Genomic DNA, 22,709 nt, shown 5'->3' with positions numbered 1-22,709 from the left:
TCACCTTTACTCAAACAGGAAATGCAACTGTACTCTTCACCCTATACCTCTCAAGGTCTCCTCCACTTTCTCACCTAGCTAATCTTGCTCATTTGTATTATGCATATATAACTGTACTGTAAACTCTAGCTTCAAGGCCATTTGCCTGTTTTTTACACCTAAACAAAATTGTAATTGTTTGTTTCTTTATGAATGCTACCTGTTTATTTGTCAGTTATGCAAAGTTTCTTAATAATTATTCATGTAACTATGTATTGCTGGAGCTTTTCTCCCCGGGCCTTCACTGAAAACAGGCTCCCCGAGCCAGGTGGACCTCCCCGGTCATCAAACTGGAATAAATAAATAATTTGCTATTGAGCATTTCATTGGGGGAGATATGGCAGTATTACCTAGTCATTTTCCCCTTAACTGTCCAAACTTTTTGTAGTATGAGTCCTGGTGAACTGAGCAACTTAACTGCTTGTGGTAGAGCACACTTGAGCATCTTTTCAGCTAAAAAAAAATAAAGCATAAAAATGTGTACAAGCATATTGTGAATGTCTGTCAGGGTGGGTCTCTGTTCATGGGGACATCTAAGAAAGCTTTGAAGTTTGGTCCAGAACATGGACAAACCTGCCTGTAGTAAATCTCTGCAGCATAAAGTACAACTGACTGGTGATGCCCTACTCTGATTTCACCTGGGGTTAGGTGCACAAACTCCTCTACTTCTTCATGAGTGCCTTCACACAGCTGTACTTTGTGTATTAGAACATTTAGTCTGCATTTTATGCCCAAGTCCTTAACCATATTGCTAATACTTTCAGGCAGAAATTTTATTTTTCTAGAGCAGTTGTCTTATTTCATTTTAGAAGAAGGATTACAGTTGGGCAGCATTTCTTATTCTGATGATTTAGAATTACATTTGGTTTTCATTGCTGCTGTTTTACCCATTTTCTAATGTTTATTTTTTCTTCTTTAGGAATCCACATACGGCACTCATATTCATGAAAAACGTGAAGAGCGGGAAGCTCGATTCTGTAATACTGTGCATGACATTGTCAACAGGGGTGGCAGGTGTCTTATTCCTGTGTTTGCTTTGGGCAGAGCACAGGAGCTTCTGCTCATTTTAGGTATCTTCATTATTTGCTGTCTTGACTTTATGCATAAGTGAATTTGTAAGATTTTCTCTGTCACTTGATCAAAGTTTTGTCAGAAGTAGTATGATAATAGCGTGAAGTGTAGGGTTAGAAGCATGTTATGTAAAAGAAATCTGGTTGGAAAAACAGTATTGAGTTTATCATGTATAGCGTGACTGCATAGTATTCATTATCCTTTATTCAGTCCTCCATTCTGGTTAAAAAAAAAGTTTGTGTGAACCAAAAAAAAAATGTAGAAAGAGGCCTTGGTGCGAGCCAGCCTCACCCTCTTCTTCTGGCGTTCAGCAAAGGAAAACTAGAATAATTTCTCAAAAAATATGGCACAACCTCAAAAAATAGTAGTTAAACAGCAGGCACAGAGCTCAAAGCAATTTTGATCTGCTCAGTTATGAAGAGACCTGCCATCCCTCATCCTAGTGAGGATCAGCTTTGTGCTATCCCAGCCTAGTATGATTCTAAAACCAAATCCCCCTGCTGTAAATTCACACCACGAATAAACGAATCTCCACCAAAAAGTTTATTGAACAACAAGACACACGCACAGATCTCCAACACTGAGCTAGGTTTCGTCCTGTGGACTTCTTCAGAGTGTTAGAAATCAGCACATTAAATACTGTCTGCAATTAATTAATTCATCAATTAACTGATTAGTTAACCACACTAAACTGTTAATCACAACAATAAAAAATGAAAAGTAGTGCCTAATAAAACCTACTGTTCACTCTAAAAATTGTCCTAGCCCAATTTCCCAATGTATTAATACATAAATAATAACAACCCTGACAAAAAAATAATAATAAAATACACATGTTGAATTTTTAAAATAATTGTTTGAACCGTAACTTAAACTTGTTAACCACATACTAATACTCACAACATAAAAATATATGAAAAAAATATGAAAAAATATATATTAAAAATACAAAATCATCAGTCTGAAACACAACGGTGAGACTGACCATACAAATTGAAAAATATGTTAATTACAGTTATATTAAAACCTACTGAAGTTATCCCATTATATTTTGAAGCCTCAAATAAGGTTTAATAGTTATAAATTCATTGAGTCCTGGATAAAAATGTGCATTCAATATCATTTGCCACTTAAGTTCACATACATCAAGATGGAATTCGGTTAACCTACCCTGTTGGTCCTGGACTAGTTGTTCAATTATACAAAAAGAAAATTTGTGGTCTTTGTGTGTTGTAATATGTCGTGCCAAAGCATTAGTGGGCTTATTATGTTGAATGTCCAGCACATGCTCTTTAATTCTGTCCCTGAATTTCCTGCATGTCTTTCCCACATAAAATGCCATGCAAAGTTGACATTTCGCAAGGTAGATTACATTAGTAGTGTGGCAATTGAATTTGCCCCTAATCCTAACATGTGTGTTATTGATGGTTATTTTACTACCTGTTTGCATGATAAAGGCACATGTGGAACATCTACCACATTTTCTGTTGCCTCTAATTGTATTTGTACTGTTGTCCGGATATGTAGTACCTCTCTCAATGATTTGTTTTAAAGCCCTGTCCTTACGTAAAATGAACTTAGGCTTACGTGATGCAAAACCCTGAAATTCCTTAAGCCTGACAAATGATCTCCAATTTCTTTCTAAAATTTTAATAATACCGTCAGTGTCTGCATTAAAGGTAACTACAAACAAAATATATTCATCTCGTAAATCAAACCTCTTCTGCTTGTTGAAGTCGTCGTTCAATGTGAACTTTTGAGTATAGGCTGAATGTGTCCGCCTTCCCTTTTTGTTTGTATTTCCTTCCTCACTTCTTCACATAAATGTGTGGGGTAACCTCTGTTGGTAAATAACTTAATCATAATTTCTACTTCTCCTTGAAATTCTGTGTCCTCACTAACCATGCGTGCTGCCCTGATTAATTGTCCTTTTATAATAGATTTTTTCTGATGTTCCGGGTGCCAGCTGTCGTAGTGCAAGTAAGAATTTGAGAATGTAGATTTTCTAAATATTTTAGATGAAATGTAGTTATTGTCTTTGTTGTAAGTTAAACTTACATCAAGATAACTGATGATGTTAAGTTGTCTATCTCGCCTTCATTCTTGCTGGATGGGTTCAGAGCCGACCTCGGCTCCGACTCGGCCACTCTAAAAGCTCGAGAGTTGGTTCCACCGGCTCGAGGCTCCCCTTATATCCCACAATGCTAGGCGAGAGTTACCTCAGATCTCGTTTGCCGCTACAGCTATCAAGGTTGGTTTTCTACCGGTTCTTGGTAAGTGACTTTTTCTTGTGTAATTTAGTCTATCAAAACCCCTTTTAATTTAATATCTTTACTTATTTCCCTTAGTTTAGAGAAATTTTTATCCCCTTCAAAAAAATTCCCGTTTTTTTCCCTCAAGAACTTTAGGTTCTTCCCTTGGGCCTTTTGGCCTTTTCTCATCCCTAGGGAGTGTGCGTATTATTTTTTATTTAAAAACCTAGTTAGTGTTTTATTATACCTTAACTTGACAGGGTGTAATTAGTGTGTTTGTGTGTGTGTTTGATTACACCTTTAAAAAATGTCTAAGGAAGCAAAGGTCTCCGGATTCAAGAAGTGTGATGCGTGCTGTCAGAAAATGTCTCTGACAGACGCTCACACTTCTTGTGTCTACTGTCTGGGACCTTTGCACCTGCAGGACTCCTGTGCTGTGTGCCATGGCTTCAGCCCCAGGGTCCTGCAGGAAAGAAAAAATAAATTGATATTAAGGGGCTTACTCAAGCCAGAGGATTCCCTTTCTGTTTCTACTGGGAAGCCCTCTAAGGCATCTAGGTCTTCGGCTCCGACAACTGAGCCGAGACCTAAGGTTTCTAAACCTTTGCCTTCATCGGCTCCGGCTGGAGCCGATGAGTCTCAGTCCACAGTTTCTGTGGTTCCCTCAGCTCCGGCCGGAGCCGAGGTATTAGAAGTTCCCGTGTCGGCTCCGACCAGACCTTCGGAGCCGACAACTAGGAAGAGGTCCAGGTCATCATCTCTCGGCTCCGTTCATTCGGCTCCAGGATCTCCCCTGCTGTCTGAACGGAGCCAGAAGTCTCACTCCTCTAGGTCATCGAGGCTGTCGGATCATGACCTTCAGAGGGTAGTGAGTCGACTTCTTAAGTCCGAGGCACTGGCCCAGATGCTTCAGAGCCCGACTCATCAGTCGATGCCTGCCCCGGTCCATCAATATATTCCTCCTTCGACTCTCTTGAGCTCGGAGCCGGGTCGCGTCGGAACCGAGACTGTGATAGCGTCGGAGCCGATACAATTGTCTTCGGCTCCGTCGTCGGCTCCGATTTCTTCCTTGGAAGAATCTCGGCGCCGGACTTCCCTCGTCGGCTCGAGGGTGAGTGGCATCGGACCCTTGTCCGACCCCTCTCCCTCGGTGCTTGGCGCTGGTGAGTTCGGCTCCGACATCGGCCTCGGAGCCATCACTGTCGGTGCCGAGGGGTTCTTAGCTTCGGGCGGGGACCTCTGGCTCTGCCTGACAGGGGTGTGTTCGAGGTCATGCGGAGTGTGTTAGAGCCTGGCTCTACTCCACAGTCGGCTCCGTCCGCCCCTCCCTCTACAGTGCCTCAGGTTAAGTCGACTCACTCCCTCATCCCGGACCGCAGAGAGCCAGCTCCTCAGGAACCCCTGTGGGATTTCATCCTCTTCGAGGCCTCTCCTGATTTGGCAGAAGAGCCCCCTCGGAAGAGGAAGTGTAAGAGGAAACACATTGACTCACCTGAGTCCATCACGTCAGACACAGATTTGGATGATTCTGAGGGTTCGCCCCGTTCCCCTTCTGAAGATGTCTCATTTGCAGACATTCTGGAGATCCTGAAACAGAGGGGAAATTGGCCAGCCCTCAACCCTTCGGAGGACGAATCTGTGTATCTTGAGGCGTTTGGCTCTCGTCCTTCCGCCTCCTGGGTGTCCCCCCCCTTTGACCCCCTCATGCAGGTGGTTGCTAAGAAGGCGTGGGCGGCTCCTGATTCAGTGGACCCCACTCCCAGGAGACCCTCCAAGTTCATAACGGCACCAGCAGACAAACAGTTCTTAACTAAAGGAGTTTCTGTGGATGCTATGGTGGTAGCTGCTGCCACTAAGAAGGAGCTAGCTGATCCTTCAGTACCTGTCCATCCACCTAACAAGGAATCTAGGTCCATGGACAGGTGCGGAAGCGGATGTTCTCGTCAGCGACATTTACCATGCGTTAAGCTGAACTACCTGTGCCATTTTACTCGTCTTCAAAGGGACTTGATCAAGGAAGCGAGTGAAATGTTAAAGGACCCTACAGCTGCGGGTTTCCAAGATAAGATGAACACGCAGCTGGCTACCCTTAACTCCATAACCAACTCCTCCATGCGCCTTCTTTCTTACGCGGCTGATGGAGCGAGCAGAGCCGCAGGGACAGGTGTGGCCTTACGTAGGCATGCCTGGATGCAGCTATGCAATTTTGCGGACCCCTTCAAGACGTCTTTCACTAACTCCCGTTTGATGGAGCATCCTCTTTGGTCCTCAAGTGAAAGAAACCTTGACTAGGTGCGAAACTGATGGCAAGACCCTTTCTGCCGTCGGAGTCCGTTTTCTACTCCTTCTAGGCCTTACCCCAAAGGCCAGAAAGGTGGAAAGATGTGGTTCCGTAAACAATCTCAAGGGACTTCGCCTGACGCACAGAGTCGTTTCCCGCCCAGCGGCAGAGGTGGGAATAACACTCGTAGGCCTCGCCCTACGGGCAGGGGGTCCGCAGAACCAGGGCAATCGGGAAGCCTTCCTGACAAGCCCTTTCAGCATCCCTGAGGTGTTGCCCGACTGCCCATCTTCGGAGGCAGCCGGGGGAAGATTGTCACTGTACCCAGAAGCCTGGCTATCCCTGACTCAAGACAAATGGGTACGGTCCATCATTTCCGAAGGCTATTCTATCCCCTTTCTTCGCATTCCAAATCAATCAAAAAATCCCTTCCAGATGTTCCACCGCTCAAAGGGATCTAGCGGTTTTGGAGATTTCAAAACTGCTTGCAAAAAGAGCAATTCAGCCAGTTCCAGCAGACCAGCAAGGATCCGGAATCTACTCAAGGTTCTTTTTAGTTCCAAAGAAAACAGGGGACTGGAGACCAATTTTGGATCTCAGTATCTTGAACAGATCAGTCAAGAAAACAAGATTTGGATGGTCACGCTGCAATCCATCCTTCCCTTTTGGGCAAAGGAAACTGGATGTGCTCTATAGACCTTCAGGATGCGTACTATCACATAAAATGAACAGACGCTCCAGAAGATTCCTCCGCTTCAGGCTGGGAACCAGTCATTTTCAGTTCAGGGCCCTGCCCTTTGGTCTCACCACTGCCCCGGTGTTTACCAAATGCATGGCAGTAGTAGCTTCTCACCTGAGACGACAAGGATTCCAGGTGTTTCCATATTTGGACGACTGGCTCCTCACAGCTCCCACCAAGCATCTCCTTCTGATGGCCAGGGATTACACTTTTCGCATTTGTCAAAAGCTGGGTATTTCAATAAATTGCGAAAAGTCTGTTTTGTCGCCTTGTCGTACTATTACCTACATAGGCGCAAATCTAGATACAGTAAACATGTCTGCGAGACTAACACATCAGAGAATAACAGACATTCACAAACTGGTATCACTCCTTTTCAACAACAACAGAATCAAAGCCAGGTTAGTTCTGAAAGTGTTGGGAATTATGGCAGCGGCCATACCTCTGCTTCCATTAGCCAGATTCCACATGCGGATCCTTCAATGGATGCTATTTACTCAATGGTCATACCAGCAACTTCCAATGTCTCACACCATTATGATCACGCAAGCGTGCAAGAATCATCTTATGTGGTGGATGTCTTCCCCTCAGCTCTTGTTGGGAAGACCCTTTGTTCCACCCCCTCCGGTTGCTACTCTGACAACGGATGCCTCCCTGATCGGGTGGGGGGGGCATTATCAGGGCAGGACGGTCCAGGGCACATGGCAACAAAACGAATGCCACTTGCACATAAATGTTCTGGAGATGAGAGCAGTGCTTTTAGCGTTGCAAGCCCTTCAAGACTCTCTTCCCTTGGGAGCGATTGCAATCCAGACAGACAATATGTCTGTAGTGTGGTACATCAACAAACAAGACGGAACCAGGTCATACACCCTGTGTCGAGAAGCACTCAGACTGTGGCAATGGGCGATTTCTTCTCAGCGGTTTCTGATAGCAACGCACATCCCCGGGAAGTCCAATCAAATTGCGGACAAGTTGAGCAGAGCTATCCTCATGCCTCACGAGTGGTCTCTGAAAGACTCTGTTGTGAGAGAAATTTTCCTCAAGTGGGGTCAGCCTTGCTGCCATCTTTTCGCTACACCCGAAAACAGCAAGTGCAGCGAATATTTCACTCTATTCCCTTTACCAGGCCAACCCAGCTGAGACGCCCTAGTCCAAGTTTGGCCCGGGACTTCTGTATGCATTTCCTCCTTCCCACTAATCTCTCAAGTGATACAGAAAGCTATCGCTCAGAAGGCCTCATTGATCCTCATTGCTCCTTACTGGCCTCGACAAGTGTGGTTCCCCTTTCTACATCGATTTCTTTTGGAGCGACCGTGGAATCTGGACCTAGTTCCAGATCTTTTGATCCATCAGTCGGGTCAGTTTCATCGCTCCCTCCACTCTCTGAACCTCACTGCTTGGTTCCTCCAGTTCCAACCTTAGCCAGGCTTCCTCAATTATCTCACTCTGTTAGAGATATTTTGATAGCTTCCCATAAATCTTCCACTCGGAAGATTTATTTAAGTAAGTGGAAACGCTTCACATATTGGGCTCAAGGAAAGGACATAGATCCTTTCACTGCTTCCATCCAATTAGTCCTTGATTTTCTAGCTGAACTCTTCCATGCAGGTTTATCTCCCTCTACACTTAAAGTTCAATTGGCAGCTATTTCTACCTTTCATGTGGGTATTTCTGAATCTGCCTTAATGTCCCACAAGCTTTGCAAAGCCTTTTTGAAAGGAGTTTTTCTTCTCAGACCTCCTATAAGAAATCCTCCTTCTCCTTGGGACCTAAATTTAGTTCTTGCTTCTTTGATTCTTCCCCCTTTCGAACCTGCAGTCTCCTGTTCTTTAAAATTATTATCATGGAAAACTCTTTTTCTGGTAGCTATTACATCAGCTAGAAGAGTTTCAGAGCTTCAAGCACTCAGCTGTCGTCCTCCTTATCTTTTGTTTCATAAGGACAGAGTATCCTTACGAACTAACCCGTCCTTTTTGCCTAAGGTGGTTTCGACGTCAAATCTAAATCAAAGCATTGATTTACCTGTCTTTTTTCCAGAATACTCTAATAGGTCTGAACAAAAGTTACACTGCCTGGATGTTCACCGTCAATTGAGGTACTACTTGGATAGAACAAAACAATTCAGAAAATCTGATCAGCTGTTTGTCTCCTATGTGGAAAGCAGAAAGGGACTTTCAGTTTCAAAGGTATCTTTATCCAGATGGCTAACATCTTTGATTTCCCTTGTATACGAAATTAGACACCAAAAGCTGCCTAATAAACCTAAGGCCCATTCCACCAGAGCTTTGGCTACTTCTTTAGCCTTCCAAGACAGACTGCCTATTGACACCATTTGTGCAGCGGCTACTTGGGCTACTCCTCACACTTTCATTTCTCATTATAAGTTGGATTTAGCTTCTAGGCATAGAGCTAACTTTGGTTCCACTGTTCTCAGGAGTCTGTTCCGTTAGGCCACCCGGGACAAGGTGCTAGGGACGCGGTCCCATCCAGCAAGAATGAAGGCGAGATAGACAACTTAACATATAGAAGTTATGTTCTTACCATAACGTTCCATGTTAGTTGTCTTCTTCTCGCCTTCTTCTTGTGTCCCACCCTCCTTCCCCCTGGCCTGGACAGACCTAGAGGAGTTGTGATTGTGACCTCTCTTTCTACCACCTCTTTCTTAGACATATGCTGTTGTGCATATTTCCTGGTTCAGGATGTAGGTCACCCTTCTTTCTTCCTGTTGTTAGAGGTGGACTCTGTTTACAGTTATATTGTTACTGTTATAAGCTGGGGTTAGCTTACAAACGAGATCTGAGGTAACTCTCGCCTAGCATTGTGGGATATAAGGGGAGCCTCGAGCCGGTGGAACCAACTCTCGAGCTTTTAGAGTGGCGAGTCGGGCGAGGTCGGCTCCGAACCCATCCAGCAAGAAGAAGGCGAGAAGAAGACAACTAACATGGAACGTTATGGTAAGAACATAACTTCTATTTTTCTTGGTTAACTTCATAGGTGAATTTCAAGAACCATACTGTTTGATTAATGTAGGCTATGAATGTCTCCAAACATTTCTTCTCACCCTGCCATATGATAAAAATATCGTCCAAAAAAAAAAATTTACGAGATGAATATATTTTGTTTGTAGTTGCCTTTAATGCAGACACTGACGGTATTATTAAAATTTTAGAAAGAAATTGGAGATCATTTGTCAGGCTTAAGGAATTTCAGGGTTTTGCATCACGTAAGCCTAAGTTCATTTTACGTAAGGACAGGGCTTTAAAACAAATCATTGAGAGAGGTACTACATATCCGGACAACAGTACAAATACAATTAGAGGCAACAGAAAATGTGGTAGATGTTCCACATGTGCCTTTATCATGCAAACAGGTAGTAAAATAACCATCAATAACACACATGTTAGGATTAGGGGCAAATTCAATTGCCACACTACTAATGTAATCTACCTTGCGAAATGTCAACTTTGCATGGCATTTTATGTGGGCAAGACATGCAGGAAATTCAGAGATAGAATTAAAGAGCATGTGTTGGACATTCAACACAAAAAGCCCACTAATGCTTTGGCATGACATATTACAACACACAAAGATCACAAATTTTCTTTTTGTATAATAGAACAACTAGTCCAGGACCAACAGGGTAGGTTAACCGAATTCCATCTGGATGTATGTGAACTCAAGTGGCAAATGATATTGAATGCACATTTTTATCCAGGCCTCAATGAATTTATAACTATTAAACCTTATTTGAGGCTTCAAAATATATTGGGATAACTCTATTAGGTTTTAATAAAACTGTAATTAACATTTATCAATTTGTATGGTCAGTTTCACCGTTGTATTTTAGACAATGGTGACGTTGTATTTTTAATATATATTTTTTCATATTTTTTTCATATATTTTTATGTTGTGAGTATTAGTATGTGGTTAACAAGTTTAAGTTACGGTTCAAACAATTATTTTAACAATTAAACATGTATATTTTATTATTTTTTCGTTTGTTAGGGTTGTTATTATTTATGTATCAAATCTTGTGCAGTTGGGTTAGGTTTAGTTTTAGAGTGAACAGTAGGTTTTATTAGGCACTATTTTTTCATTTTTGTGTTTAACAGCTTAGTGTAGTTAACTAATCAGTTAATTGATGAATTAATTAATTGCAGACAGTATTTATTGTGCTGATTTCTAACACTCTGAAGAAGTCCACAGGACGAAACCTAGGTCAGTGTTGGAGATCTGTGCTCGTGTCTTGTTGTTCAATAAACTTTTTGGTGGAGATTAGTTTATTCGTGGTGTGAATTTACAGCTGGTTTGGTTCTTTGGTTTGTTCAAATCCCCCTGCTGTTCTGACACCCTCAGGAGGCAACTAATAGGATTCAGTCTTTGGTTGTTGTTGCCACTTCTCAAGTGACTGTGTTGACATTTGGGCTGGAGTCAGTTCCCACACGCTAATAAATGATGCCTACACTCCTTGGGAAAAAACAGCTACTCGAGAATTGATTAAATTGTTAGATGTGCAGACTGTTTTTTTTTTTATGCATATTCCAGAAGGGCTGCTGTGTAAGTTTACCAGAACAAGACTTTTGCCATTCCACACCTTCCTCTGGGAGAGAGAGTGAGAGAGAGAGAGAGCAGAATCCACACTTGAGCCTCAGGCATCCTAAGTTTGCAGATGAGTTTATAATAGGATCGGCAGGGAGTTAATTGTACTGTCCTCACAGCTTTTTATGTCTGTCTCTCTGGTGTTCCCCCCTTCTAAATGGAGAATAGACCTTGTACCATCTAGTTTTTCTAAACTGGAGGTCGAGAGAGGGTTTAGCTTATTCTTCAGATATTCTCTCCCAGAGGCATGCTAGAGCTTACCAAGAGAGTATTTCTATAGCTTTCCTGCCAGAGGAAATCTTCAGTCATACCTTAAATTTAATGAAAAAGCATTTGAAATGAGGAACCAAGTTATTACCCACATTGGTAAAGAGGTACTCTGAGCCTGTGGGCATGGAAGAACCCAAACCACTTGTGGTTCTACCAGTCTTTCTAGTATTTGCAGATGCTTGTGACTCAGCTTCTTAAATTCATATTGTTAGCTGCCTTCCATGAAAACATAAGTATCACAGAGTCTGCAAAGAGTTTAAAAATACTTGTGTTTGAATTTTAGTGGATCCAAGAGTAATCTTTCTGAAGGCCAGCAAAAGATTCAAGCTGACTCCTGGATTGAATATTCTCACGAATGACAAGGAGTGCAGAATCCTCTACTGTTTTGAAAGAAGTTGTATAGTACTGCCACTCTGCCATTTCATGTGATCATGTGCCCTGCTGCCCATTATTAAGTATCATGGTGAAGTCCTTAAACAAATCAGTGACCTTATCTTTAACTGCCTGAATAAGACCACAAAAGTTGATATCCTGAATATGACCATGAAAGAAAGGGTAACCAACTTTGCTAGACAGCCTTTAGCTTAGGCAACCTTGCAGTAAAGTATGAGTGTGATACAGTGGGTGCCTACAGCAGAGCAGTAGTGTTAGGAGACTTGCATGCATCACTTTGCAACCCATATCTGAAGAAAGGCGTAGGTTCTTGATGTGCCACTGGACAAAGAGCTCTATTTGGTGCCTCCCTTGCAGGAAGTATTCAACACCTAGAGGAGAAAGAAAAACTGTGAAAATAGGTCAAAAACTTTGCTCATACCAATACCCAAATACAGTAGGAACTACCCAAACAAATATTGTTTTTAGAGAAAGTAAACCATAGTAACTTAGTATAAACAAAAAACTGTGAGGGGGGATTTGAGGAAAAGCATGGCAGAACAGCTGATAACTAAGGCAGAAAGGTTGGGAAAGTGAACAGAAATTACCTCTTACCTGAGAGTCCCTTGGACAGTAGTGACTACCCTGTGACCCCTCTCCTTTCCAATCTCTCTTCACCTCAGTTGGGCAGTAGACTAGCCCTTTCCAAAGATAGTTTGTTTTAGTCAATGTACTGTTGAGGGGTAAGAGCCAATGTGTCAGACGTACAAAGTTTTTATTAGTACTTTTCTTTATAGCGATTCCACCTGGTTTCCAGAGATCACAGACCTAGCCCTAGAAATAGTGAAGCAGTTCACAGACTGTGCTGTGGTGAAATAGGAAACTAGGGAACAGATGGACAAAGACTTTTGCTCCTGGTTTTTCTTTGTCCCCAAAGAAAGATGGCCCTTGCAGGCTGATTTTGGAGTTTGCAGGCGAAATAAATTCAAGAAATAAATGAAATTTGAAATACTAACCTACAGGGATTACTTTCCTTTTATGAGCATGGGAATCATTTTTGTTACCCCAGGCTTAAAGAATGTTGTTTCTCCACTGATTCATCAACGCCATTGTCATTTTCTCACATTCAGGTTACAGGAGGAACACTTCTTGCCTGTACACCTTCTGTTTGAGCTTTCTCCCACTTTGGTGGTCTTCATTAAGTATCTGTCCCCCAGTGTTAATGCACTTAAGAACAAAATGGGTCCATGTTTATTCCCTCTGGATGATTACCATGTTAAAGTATAATCCCAGTGGGAGACGGAAAGATCCCTAACATTGACATGATGCATACTTCTATGAGTCCTGAGTTTTTCCAGAAGCCACCCAAAATCAAGCCTGGAGCCAGTAAGAAGGGAGATCTTCCTAGTGGAACTTCTTCAGCACATAGAGACGGGTTATCTCTTTCTACTCTGAGACAATGTTAATATTGGTCAGTTCTTCCTACCATAGAAAATGCTAGTATTGAACTCCTTCTCCAGCTTGGGCCAAAGGTAGATACTCCAGACCAGGGAAATTTTAAGAGCTGTAGGCTACATGTCCGTATGGGAGATGGACAACTGTATGAAAGACAGTTGTGTGACTCCTGATCTGTGATTCTTGCCTTAGAGCCCCTTGAGCAGTCATGACTACCCTGCTTCCCTAGCCCCTATTCAGCTATTATCGATGTTAATTTTCCCCCTTGTTGTGCAGCAGCGGAGTTAGTATACGTAAGTTAGAGAGGTGTGGGAAATGCCCCTCCCTTCAGAGGGCTACAGGAAGGACTTTACCCCTTAAAAAAAATTAAAAATGTTGGGTAAAAACTGAAAGTGGTTTTCAGAGATCTGGATTTGATGCATCAAGATTTGTAGTTTTCTGCTGATGTATCCATTCTCTTGGTCCTCCTAACCATTACATGTTTGTAAAATCTGGTGGTATGCGAGGAGTCTTGCATTCCTATATCAAGGAATTCTACTTAATTCCTTTTATATGAATCATGCAGGTGGGTGTAATTTGAATGCTCTGTGACCTGTCCAGTCACAAAGCGGACCCTAACAATGGATGTTTTGACTTGCATGATGGCACACTTTGCACACATCAGGGTGAGTGGTTTGTGGAGTAGGACAGTACAAGGCAAGCACACACATGAAGGAAATGGGGTTTATTTCCAGTCCATGGGTCTTTCAAAAGCTAATTTCAGAACTGGTGATTTGAGGGTGGTGATGGGCCACACGGCAGTGATGTTCTATGTCTTCAGGTGGGTAGAGGTGGGGGGTACTTTGTCATATTAGCTCAGCAGACTAGCCACGATGATCTGGGAAACTGCAGGGACAATTAGGACTGCATCTGCAAGCCATATATGCTCCTTCTGTCCAGATATTGCTTCCATAGTTTAATTAGGTCGTGGGTCAACTGCATTTAGAACATGAATCCCCTGGTATTGTGGAATATTTTTCAAGAAGTTAGAATGCCCTTTTACATACTTCTTTGCTTCAGAAAAAAATCACATGCTTGACATCTTTTCCACAAGGATCCCAGTACTAAGGCCCACACATTGTATACCTTCAGTCTTAAATGGAGGGGAGTCTTTTTGTATGCCTTCCTGCCATTTTGGCTCTGATCCCATGCATGCTGGATGGCGCAGTGATGCAGCGGTTTGCATTGTTGACTCACAGTAAGAGGTTCTCCAGTTTGATTGTCAGCTTGGGTGCCTTCTGTGTGAAGTCTGCATGTCCTCCCTATGTTCATGTGGGTTTCCTCCCGGGTGCTCCTGTTTCCTCTCATGTTACAAAGACATGCGCCTGGAGCATTTCTCCCTGGGCCTCTGCTGTAAATTAGCTTGTTCCAAGTCGGAATTTCCCAATAAACAAATGTTAAATTAATTAAATAAATGCTTCAGGACTTCTGCTGATCACTTACCTCAGCCATTGTAGTTCTGACTTGGCTTGGGGAAATGTCTGATCCTGCTTCAGCACATCTTTCTTTTGAGTCTACTAATAGAGACTTTAGAGCACCTAAATGCAATGACTGTAAAGCTTGGGAGTGTGGATCCTGTCAGCCTGATTCTGATAGGCTGTCTTCAGGAGTTGTGCAGGTACTGTAGGAAGCCAGATGTTCAAGCCTTAAGAATTCATGTCTGGCTAAGTGGAAGATATTTTCTGTGCGGTTCCTTTCTAAAGTAATTTCTCCAAAATGATGACAAGAGCCACAGATTCTGCAGTAACTTATGGAATAGCCAAGGGTCTTTCATATGTATCCATCAGAATGAATTTATCAACAGTTTGTGTGTTTGCCAACTTTTAACTTTTCACTATTTGGTCTTTGAATGGAGTCCTTAATAGAAATTTACAGAGAAGGTCAGTTTGTCTACCTTAAAAGTCTAAAATTTGTACTTCAAAGGGTAATGTGAGACCCCTTTGACCCTAATGCTTTATCATCTTCCAAGTTCCTGTTTGTTTAGAAAACAAGGCCCCTAATGACATTTACTTCAGCTAGAAGGGTCTTGAAACTCCAGTCCATAACATGCAAGAAACCTTTTTTCCACAAGGATATGGTTAACCGTAGAATAAACCTGTCTTGATTGCCGAAGGTTGACCTGGGGGCTAGTTTTGGACCATGCCATCCAGCTTGTCAGCCTTCTTCACTCACCCACAAAATAAGGGGAAATTAATCCTGACTCTACTGAATGCCCACTATCGGCTCATATTATTGTTCTAGTTTCAAGGATGTCAGGAAGAGAGACTAACCTTTTATCTTCCTCATGCCAGGGAAGGTGGACAATCCAGTCTTCAAGCAGAAACTATCCAAATGGTTAGTGAACTGCACTGTTTTATGCTACAAATTCAACAGTAAAAATTAGGTCATACTTCACAAGTTTGGTTCTTCAACAGCAGCTTCTCCCTTCCTTAACTCCCTTGTCCTCTTCTGTCTGAATGTGCAACAGAAAGATTCTTACTTATTGTGCTCTTTTTCATGTTCACAAGTTTACTTGGTTTGAATATCTCTATATCCAGAGTGGGTTTTTCTGTTAGTTTCACGTTTTTTTTTTAATAAGAGATAAAAGAATAAGAGAGAGTCATCCGTTAGTCTTGTGAATGTTGTTTTTCTGTTTTATTGGAGGAGAGACAAAGAATTTAAAAATTTCACACATCTCAACTTTTTTTCTGACTTTTTCCAGAAAATTAAGCCTTTTAAACCAGGATTTTAGCAACATTTAGATCATGAAAAACTATGGGCCGGATTCACAAAGGCTTGCATGGAGTCTTAGAGTAGAGTAAGACTCCATGCAGCCAACATGTCCGCCGAGCAATCCAGGAACAGCCGGTAGGGGCGTGCAACTGAGATCTCTAAACTAGTCCTACACGGACAGCGCTGGGGTATGCAAATTACCTCAATTGCAGGTGAAAGCTATGCAAATGAGGTAAATTTGCGATCCAGGAAACCCGAACCTGTCCGAGTAGGAGTAGTGTCAATTGCAGAAACGTACTCCGTTGATAACCGAGTACGGTTCTGCAAATAGAAAAACGGAGCCGTGTCAGCTGGAAATAAAGCATGAATGTACAGGAAGCATGCTAATGGCCAAAAATATGGCCATTGGCAACGGGAAGGGATGCAATTTAAAAATAAAATAACTTTTTTTATCCCGATCTCTGGGGTTTAACCGTAGCACAGCTCCACGCAAACGTGCTGCGCCCTAAAAGCAGAAAATTAATAATTAAGATCCACAAATGTGGATTTTATAGCTAAAAAGAATTTACAATGCAAGGGAATGGCAGGCTGAAGACACTATGGCCACCGAGTAGAGGTTGCTAAGGGGGAAGCTCAGTCTAAGAGGTGTAACTAAGCATTAGTAGGCAATACTATGCAAATGAGAGTTAGGATAGTGAATTGCAAGTTTACATAGCAAATGAGCACAGTCAGTGGAGTGTAGAAGTAGGATAAGGGGTGTAACAGAGTAGAAGATAGGTGACATCACGAGGGGGGTGTGTATGAAAGGAGTGAATCTCATTGGAGCAGAGTGTCATGTGTCAGCTTACATTCACATAATAGTGAAAGAGGTGTGTCAACAGGTAGGCCAGGTAAAGTCAAGAAATGGAAGGTGTATGCCGTGGATAACACCAAAGTTTCTTGCTGAGCGTGCATGCGTGCGCCAGTAAACCCGAGTAAGACAGTGTGCGCGCGTGTTAGCGTGTGTGCATGCGTGTAGGCTTGAGTAAGCATATGTAAGGCTGTGTAAACAGTTGTAAGCGCGTTTGTGCTGGTGTGCACGTGTTTTAACAAGAATAAGCAAGGTTTAGTCCGTGTAAGCATGTGTGCGCACGTGTTGGCTGCTGTGCACGTGTTTGCGCGGCGCTCCCCCCCCCCCCCCAAGGAAGCAGAAAGGAAAAAGGAAGCACACCAAATAGTAGGAAGTTATCAGGGAGTACTAGCAGAGCTAGCAGGTGAAAACAATCAGAACAGGCAATTACCCAGGCAGAACACAAGCCCAGCCCAGCACTTAAAACTCTGCAAACAACAGTCCGTTATGTTTCTCTTAAGAGACACTGCAGTAAGCTAATAGAAGTGAAAACTGAAAAAGCTTCACTGAGACAAAAAATGTTAGGGCTGCCATTGCTGTTATAAGGCGACATATGCAACATGCTGAGGGTGGTGCTAATGCAAATGCTGCTGGACAACCCACAGTGAGGAGACGGAGAAGAGTGTACAGGCCCAGGGTTACCTACCAGGGGCTACATGAGCTGGAGATAGTGGAGTGCTATAGAGTGGACAGAGACCTCTTGCAGCAAATTGTTGAGCTGTGCAGGCCACGCCTCACACACACAACCAACAGAGGGGAACCCATCCCAGTGGAAACTAAGGTATGTGTTGGCCTAAGAATATTAGCAACAGGTACCTTCCAGAGACCAACTGGTGATATGATGGGGATATCACAGGCATCAGCATCCAGGGTACTGCACCAGTTCCTGGATGCCATGTCAGCAAATGTCGGTGATCATGTATATTTCCTCAAGTCGCGTGAGGAATTGGCTAGCAATATGCGTCTCTTCCAGCAAATAGCGGAATACCCTGAGGTAGTGGGTGCAATAGACTGCACGCACATACGCATCAAAGCACCAGCCGGTAAGCGGGGTAGGGTCTACTTCAACCGCAAGGGCTTCCCCTCCATCAACTGCCAGGTCATGTGTGATGCCCAGGGCATAATACTGAATGTGTGTGCTGGCTGCCCTGGAAGCTACCATGATTCCCATATCTGTACTGAATGTGTGTGCTGGCTGCCCTGGAAGCTACTATAATTCCCATATCTGGCATCTGACGCAGCTGTACCAGACATTTGCCAATGGGGACATCCCACATGGTCACCTAGTGTGGGATGCTGGCTATGCACTGGAGCCGTGGCTGATGACACCCATCAGAAGCGCACACACCTGAACAGGAATACCATAATGAGGCACACACACAAACACGAAATGTAATCGAGCGTGTGTTTGGGCTGTACAAGTCACGGTTCCGGTGCCTGGACACATCTGGTGGAGCCTTGCAGTACTCACCAACTACATGTACCCAAATTGTCATGGTATGTGCTATGCTACATAATATGATCCTGCGAAAACAGCTTCAACAGGACCAGCATAGGCCTGGGCCAAACAGCCCCCCCCCCCCATTGCCAAGAACATCACAGGCAGAGCGTGACTCGGAGGAGGAACAACCTGAGCCTGCCCCAGTAGGCAGAAGGAGGCGTGCCCAGTATGCTTTGGCCTTGGCAAAGAGGCAGCGCATAGCACATACACTGGCTCAGTAGGAACTCTGGAAATGATACCTCTCTCTGACCCACACATATAGTAAAAGGGATGCCTGCGTTGACGCTACCTGCTTTCAAACATGTATAGGGAGTGTAGTATGTGCATCTGACATAGGCAGCCCTGCATCAACACCTGAGGCATGATTGCCATGTGTTAAGCAATATAAAGCAGTGCTAAACGGCATTTACCATCATGAAGTATATGTAAACAAAATCGCACACACCAACTACTACAAATGTGGTCAATGTAGAGTAATATTGGCCAATGTCCAGCAATGAGGGTTAATATTGAGCAATGTTGGACAAGCTGGGTCTAGGTAGGGCATAGCTGAACAAAAGCCAACATGCTCATATTTGCTCTACTGGCCCCTAAGCAGTCTGGTCTGCTCAGTATGAAAATATAAGCGGCGATGGGCCTCGAACCCAGGATACTGTGCACTATAGTCATGAACCACTAAACCATGACAGTATTGCAGTGGTTAGCCTGTATGAAGAAATGTCGATAAGTCTATGCAAAGTACTTCATGGGAACCCTGCAGGCACAGCATAATCCCTGTCGAGTTATGACACAAAGGTGAGTCCTGCAGTAAGAATAGAACCTGACTTTCAACACACACAGTACAAATGTTAATATTGGACATGTAGACATACATCAACAAATGTAGTGGACCTCAGACAGCAACATACTGAAAGGTCACACTGGGCATGCTCACACACTTGAATACATGAGACAAATGTCGGGCAACAGAACACTGACAGTCTGAACTGGGCATGCTCACACACTTAGGCCATGTTGGAGTACAGCATTGAGCCACATATAGCAGGCAGTTGCATGTGTTAACCCATGAACCTCTCACTACCCAGCAATCTGCCCTGTGCACACACTGATATGACAACAGACACATAAATAATATAGTGGAACCCTGCCATAAGCAAATATGTTCTGCAGATACCTAGGCAGTTCATAGAAAGTGTGAAAGCAAAGATGATAAAAACCTGCAAACAGTATCAGCAATTAACATTGTGCATCATGAAAATGATCATAGGTTCAGAGGTTGATACTAGGCTATCTGCCCTAGGGCATGTACAAGCATAGCCAGAGTGTGGTTGGCTTCTGCAACCCAGTCTAATCAGAACAATGTGCCTCTGAATAGTAGGTCACACAAGATAGCCCATTCATGTTGAGTGTATTGTGCCTCTGTCTAGCAGGGACCCAGAAGATATCCCATGGGTAAACATGTGATCAAACAACAGCTGTTCAGCACCCAATATTCAAGAAAAACAGACGACAGTTGAATAAAACACACCTTTATGAAACAGACACATTGAGAAAGGGTATGTCCCAAAAGCTCTGTGTTTCATAAAGGTGTGTTTTATTCAACTGTCGTCTGTTTTTCTTAAACATGTGATCACCCATCCACATGTCAAGATGTCACTTGTAGGTGGTTAGTGGGTGGCTCTGCCTATGCAAAACCGGGACTACACTCCGGAGTGAGTGGAGGCTTTCTGATAATAATCTGCCCCCCCAGCATGTCCTTTTAACATCAGTGCTGAGGTATATGTCCCTGGAGTGTGTAGCTCCAAGGGAGTCTGATATCCTGAGGTGGAGCATGTCCAGTAAGTCTGGGTCAGATATTGCCTGCAACTACAGGCACACACAACACATCCGTGTAGGTGGTAAGTGACTGAGTATAGCTGGAGTTACTGTATCAGAACTGTGCAGGGCATCTGTATGAGTCCCTACATCTGCTCAATGAGTAACATTTGTGGCCATTACAGTTGCTGCAGGTGTCAGGTAAGGTACATCTCAAATGTGGCGTAGTAACCAAGCATGGTCGTGAAGAGTATAGGGGCACAATGACCACACGTGATCAACATGTGAAACCATGTGGGATATGGTGGGCTATGTAGACGTACTGTCCAACCACTATGGCAATAGGATTGTCAAAGGCGAGAGTATGAACAGGTTGTGTCCCCAAAACCGTAACAACCACTACTGTATGTAATGGATCACAACCTATGTGGTAATGTGTGGGCATTTTGTCATCCTCAAAGGGGATGACTATGCAACTAATGGCATGTAGCCGTGGGCCATGGCTCAGGCACCATTCAACCAATCCTGAGACCCTGTATGAGTATGCATGTGCCAACAGGAGAGCTGATTATGGCACCCAGTTTGCAGTCATCTGCGAACATGGGCAGCCATAGCCCTCCTGTGATAGCCTGTACATCACACAAATATATATTGAACAAGAGAGGTCCCAGGACTGAGCCTTGTGGGATGCCATGTGTCATGGGTGTATAGTCAGAAATGGCACCTGCAACACTGAGCATGTGGGTGCTATCCCTGATCCAGGTAGCAATCCATAGTGTCAGATATGTGTCGATATTGATGCTGGGGTGCCTATGCATAATGGCCGAGCGAGGTATTGTGTTGAAGGGTTGTACAAGGTCCAGGCAGGCTGTGTGGACAACCGTCCCAACACTGATGGACCTGGTAACTGTTGAAAGAATATGAACAGGTCCAGCAGGCAAGATCTGCCCACAACATTGCTGTAATGTGTAGGACCCAGTGTCTGTAGGTTTCCCATGTCTATGTGCATGAGTCCCATTACAATACACCCCATAGCTTTGCAGAACAGGCTAAGTAGCCTTTTAGGCCGATGTTGCCTGTGGTCTGTTATGGGAGTAATCAGTGGAGCGGGACCACTATCGCTGTACGCCATTCCGTGGGTACATATGCTGCACTAACTCTTATGTCGAACAGTGACGTAATGTGAGTGTTATGTCTGTCATGAAGGCTGTGTACGACACAAGCTGGGACATCATCTGGTCCCATTGATGCTGTGATGTCTGCTGTTGGGAGGGCAGCACTCACCTGTTTACTCGTGATGTCTGGGAGGTTACACTCTGTTGGTATAGACAGTACCACCTTAGGGGGGATGTGGGGGACACATCTGCACTGAACCTGTTTGCCAGGATGATGGCAATGTCAGTGGGTTCAGGGTATGTGTAGTCAGTATGCAGTAACACACAGCATATCAGTGAGTGTCCAGCCAGGTACCGGAATCGACTGAAGAAGGCCTTGTGAGTGTCCGACGTGTCTGGTGCAATTGTCTGTTAGAAGTGTGCCTGACATAATTACCTAAGTGATTGTAGCTGTCTGCTAGTACAGATCACAGATGCCTTCCCTGTCTGGGACTGTGCTCTGTCATGTAGTAGCTTCCTCCATTTGTTGTAAAGTGTATGAATGGCTGGGGTCTACCACACAGGTCCACTGCCATTGCAGGAATGAGTCCAGTTGGTATTTTGGATATAACGATCCATGCTGTCCACTAGGTGTCCATAGAATGTGTATATAAAGGATACGGCAGTCTGAGCCATACTTACCAGTGACCCAGGGTCACTGAAGGATACCACCGTGGTTTGGAGGAGTGTAACGTTTTCCTATGGGAAGTTCACCAACATTACCCAGGAAGGGTGTGGGGACGGGATATGGATGTCCAGGGAGATAAAGTATGTTCTGCCCTTAGCAATGAGGGGTATATCGCAGGTGTGGCACATAGAGTCCCCATGTTGGTGATGATCATGTCCAATATGTTGTCCCCTCGTGTGGGTGTGGTGACTTGTTGTGCCATAGCATATGAGTGTAGAAATAGTAGCAACTGTTGGTTGAGGGTGTTGTGGCCTGAGTACTATCCACAGTCAATGTGTGGGTATTTGACGTCACCCAATATAATGGTGTTTGGGGAGACCTTCATATTGTCCAATATTCCCAGGAAAGCTGAGTGGGGTTGCTGAGTTGGGGAGTGTGGTCTGTAGCAGTCAACAAACAAAAAGGCCGATTTGCACAATGTTAGGTGCATATGTATGGTCTGTGATACTTTGTGCAGTGCTACCAACCCGGAGGTATGTGTATCTGTAATGTATATGGATGCACCCCCTAATTGTGTTGGCCATTCCGAGTTATGTGGTCAGAAAGCATGGTACGAAATACAACCTGGTAGTGCTGGTGTGCATGTGGGAGCCTGAACCATGTGTCTGTTAATGCAAAGATATTGCTATTCTCCATACTGAGGCGATCCCTGAGTGGGCGCAATTTGAGGGCAATACATTTGGTGTTGAGCAGCATTACCCTCAGTGTCGTGTACTCTGTAATGTCTATGGAGGTGGGTATGTCCTTTGAGCCCTGCTTAAATAAGGCACTATGGTGGCAGCAAGTACCCTAGCCAGTATTCAAAGGTCCAAGGGTGACAGGTGCAAGC

The 22,709-nt window shown here is 43.8% G+C and overlaps 1 protein-coding gene across 1 annotated transcript in view; it reads left to right on the top strand.

Annotated features, from left to right (window-relative positions):
• The window catches only part of CPSF3 (cleavage and polyadenylation specific factor 3), a 710,232-nt gene that overhangs the window by 226,442 nt on the left and 461,081 nt on the right, over positions 1-22,709 (top strand). The window contains exon 7 of the mRNA XM_044079083.1: positions 959-1,109. Coding sequence (XP_043935018.1) covers positions 959-1,109 — 151 coding nt within the window. The remainder of the gene's footprint in view (positions 1-958; positions 1,110-22,709) is intronic.

This window comes from Protopterus annectens, chromosome 1.part1, assembly GCF_019279795.1.
Source record: "Protopterus annectens isolate FY-2018-M chromosome 1.part1, PAN1.0, whole genome shotgun sequence".
Lineage (NCBI taxonomy): Eukaryota > Metazoa > Chordata > Ceratodontiformes > Protopteridae > Protopterus > Protopterus annectens.
The sequence above is the reverse complement of the archived record's forward strand: the minus strand, read 5'-3'. Positions and strand labels throughout refer to the sequence as shown.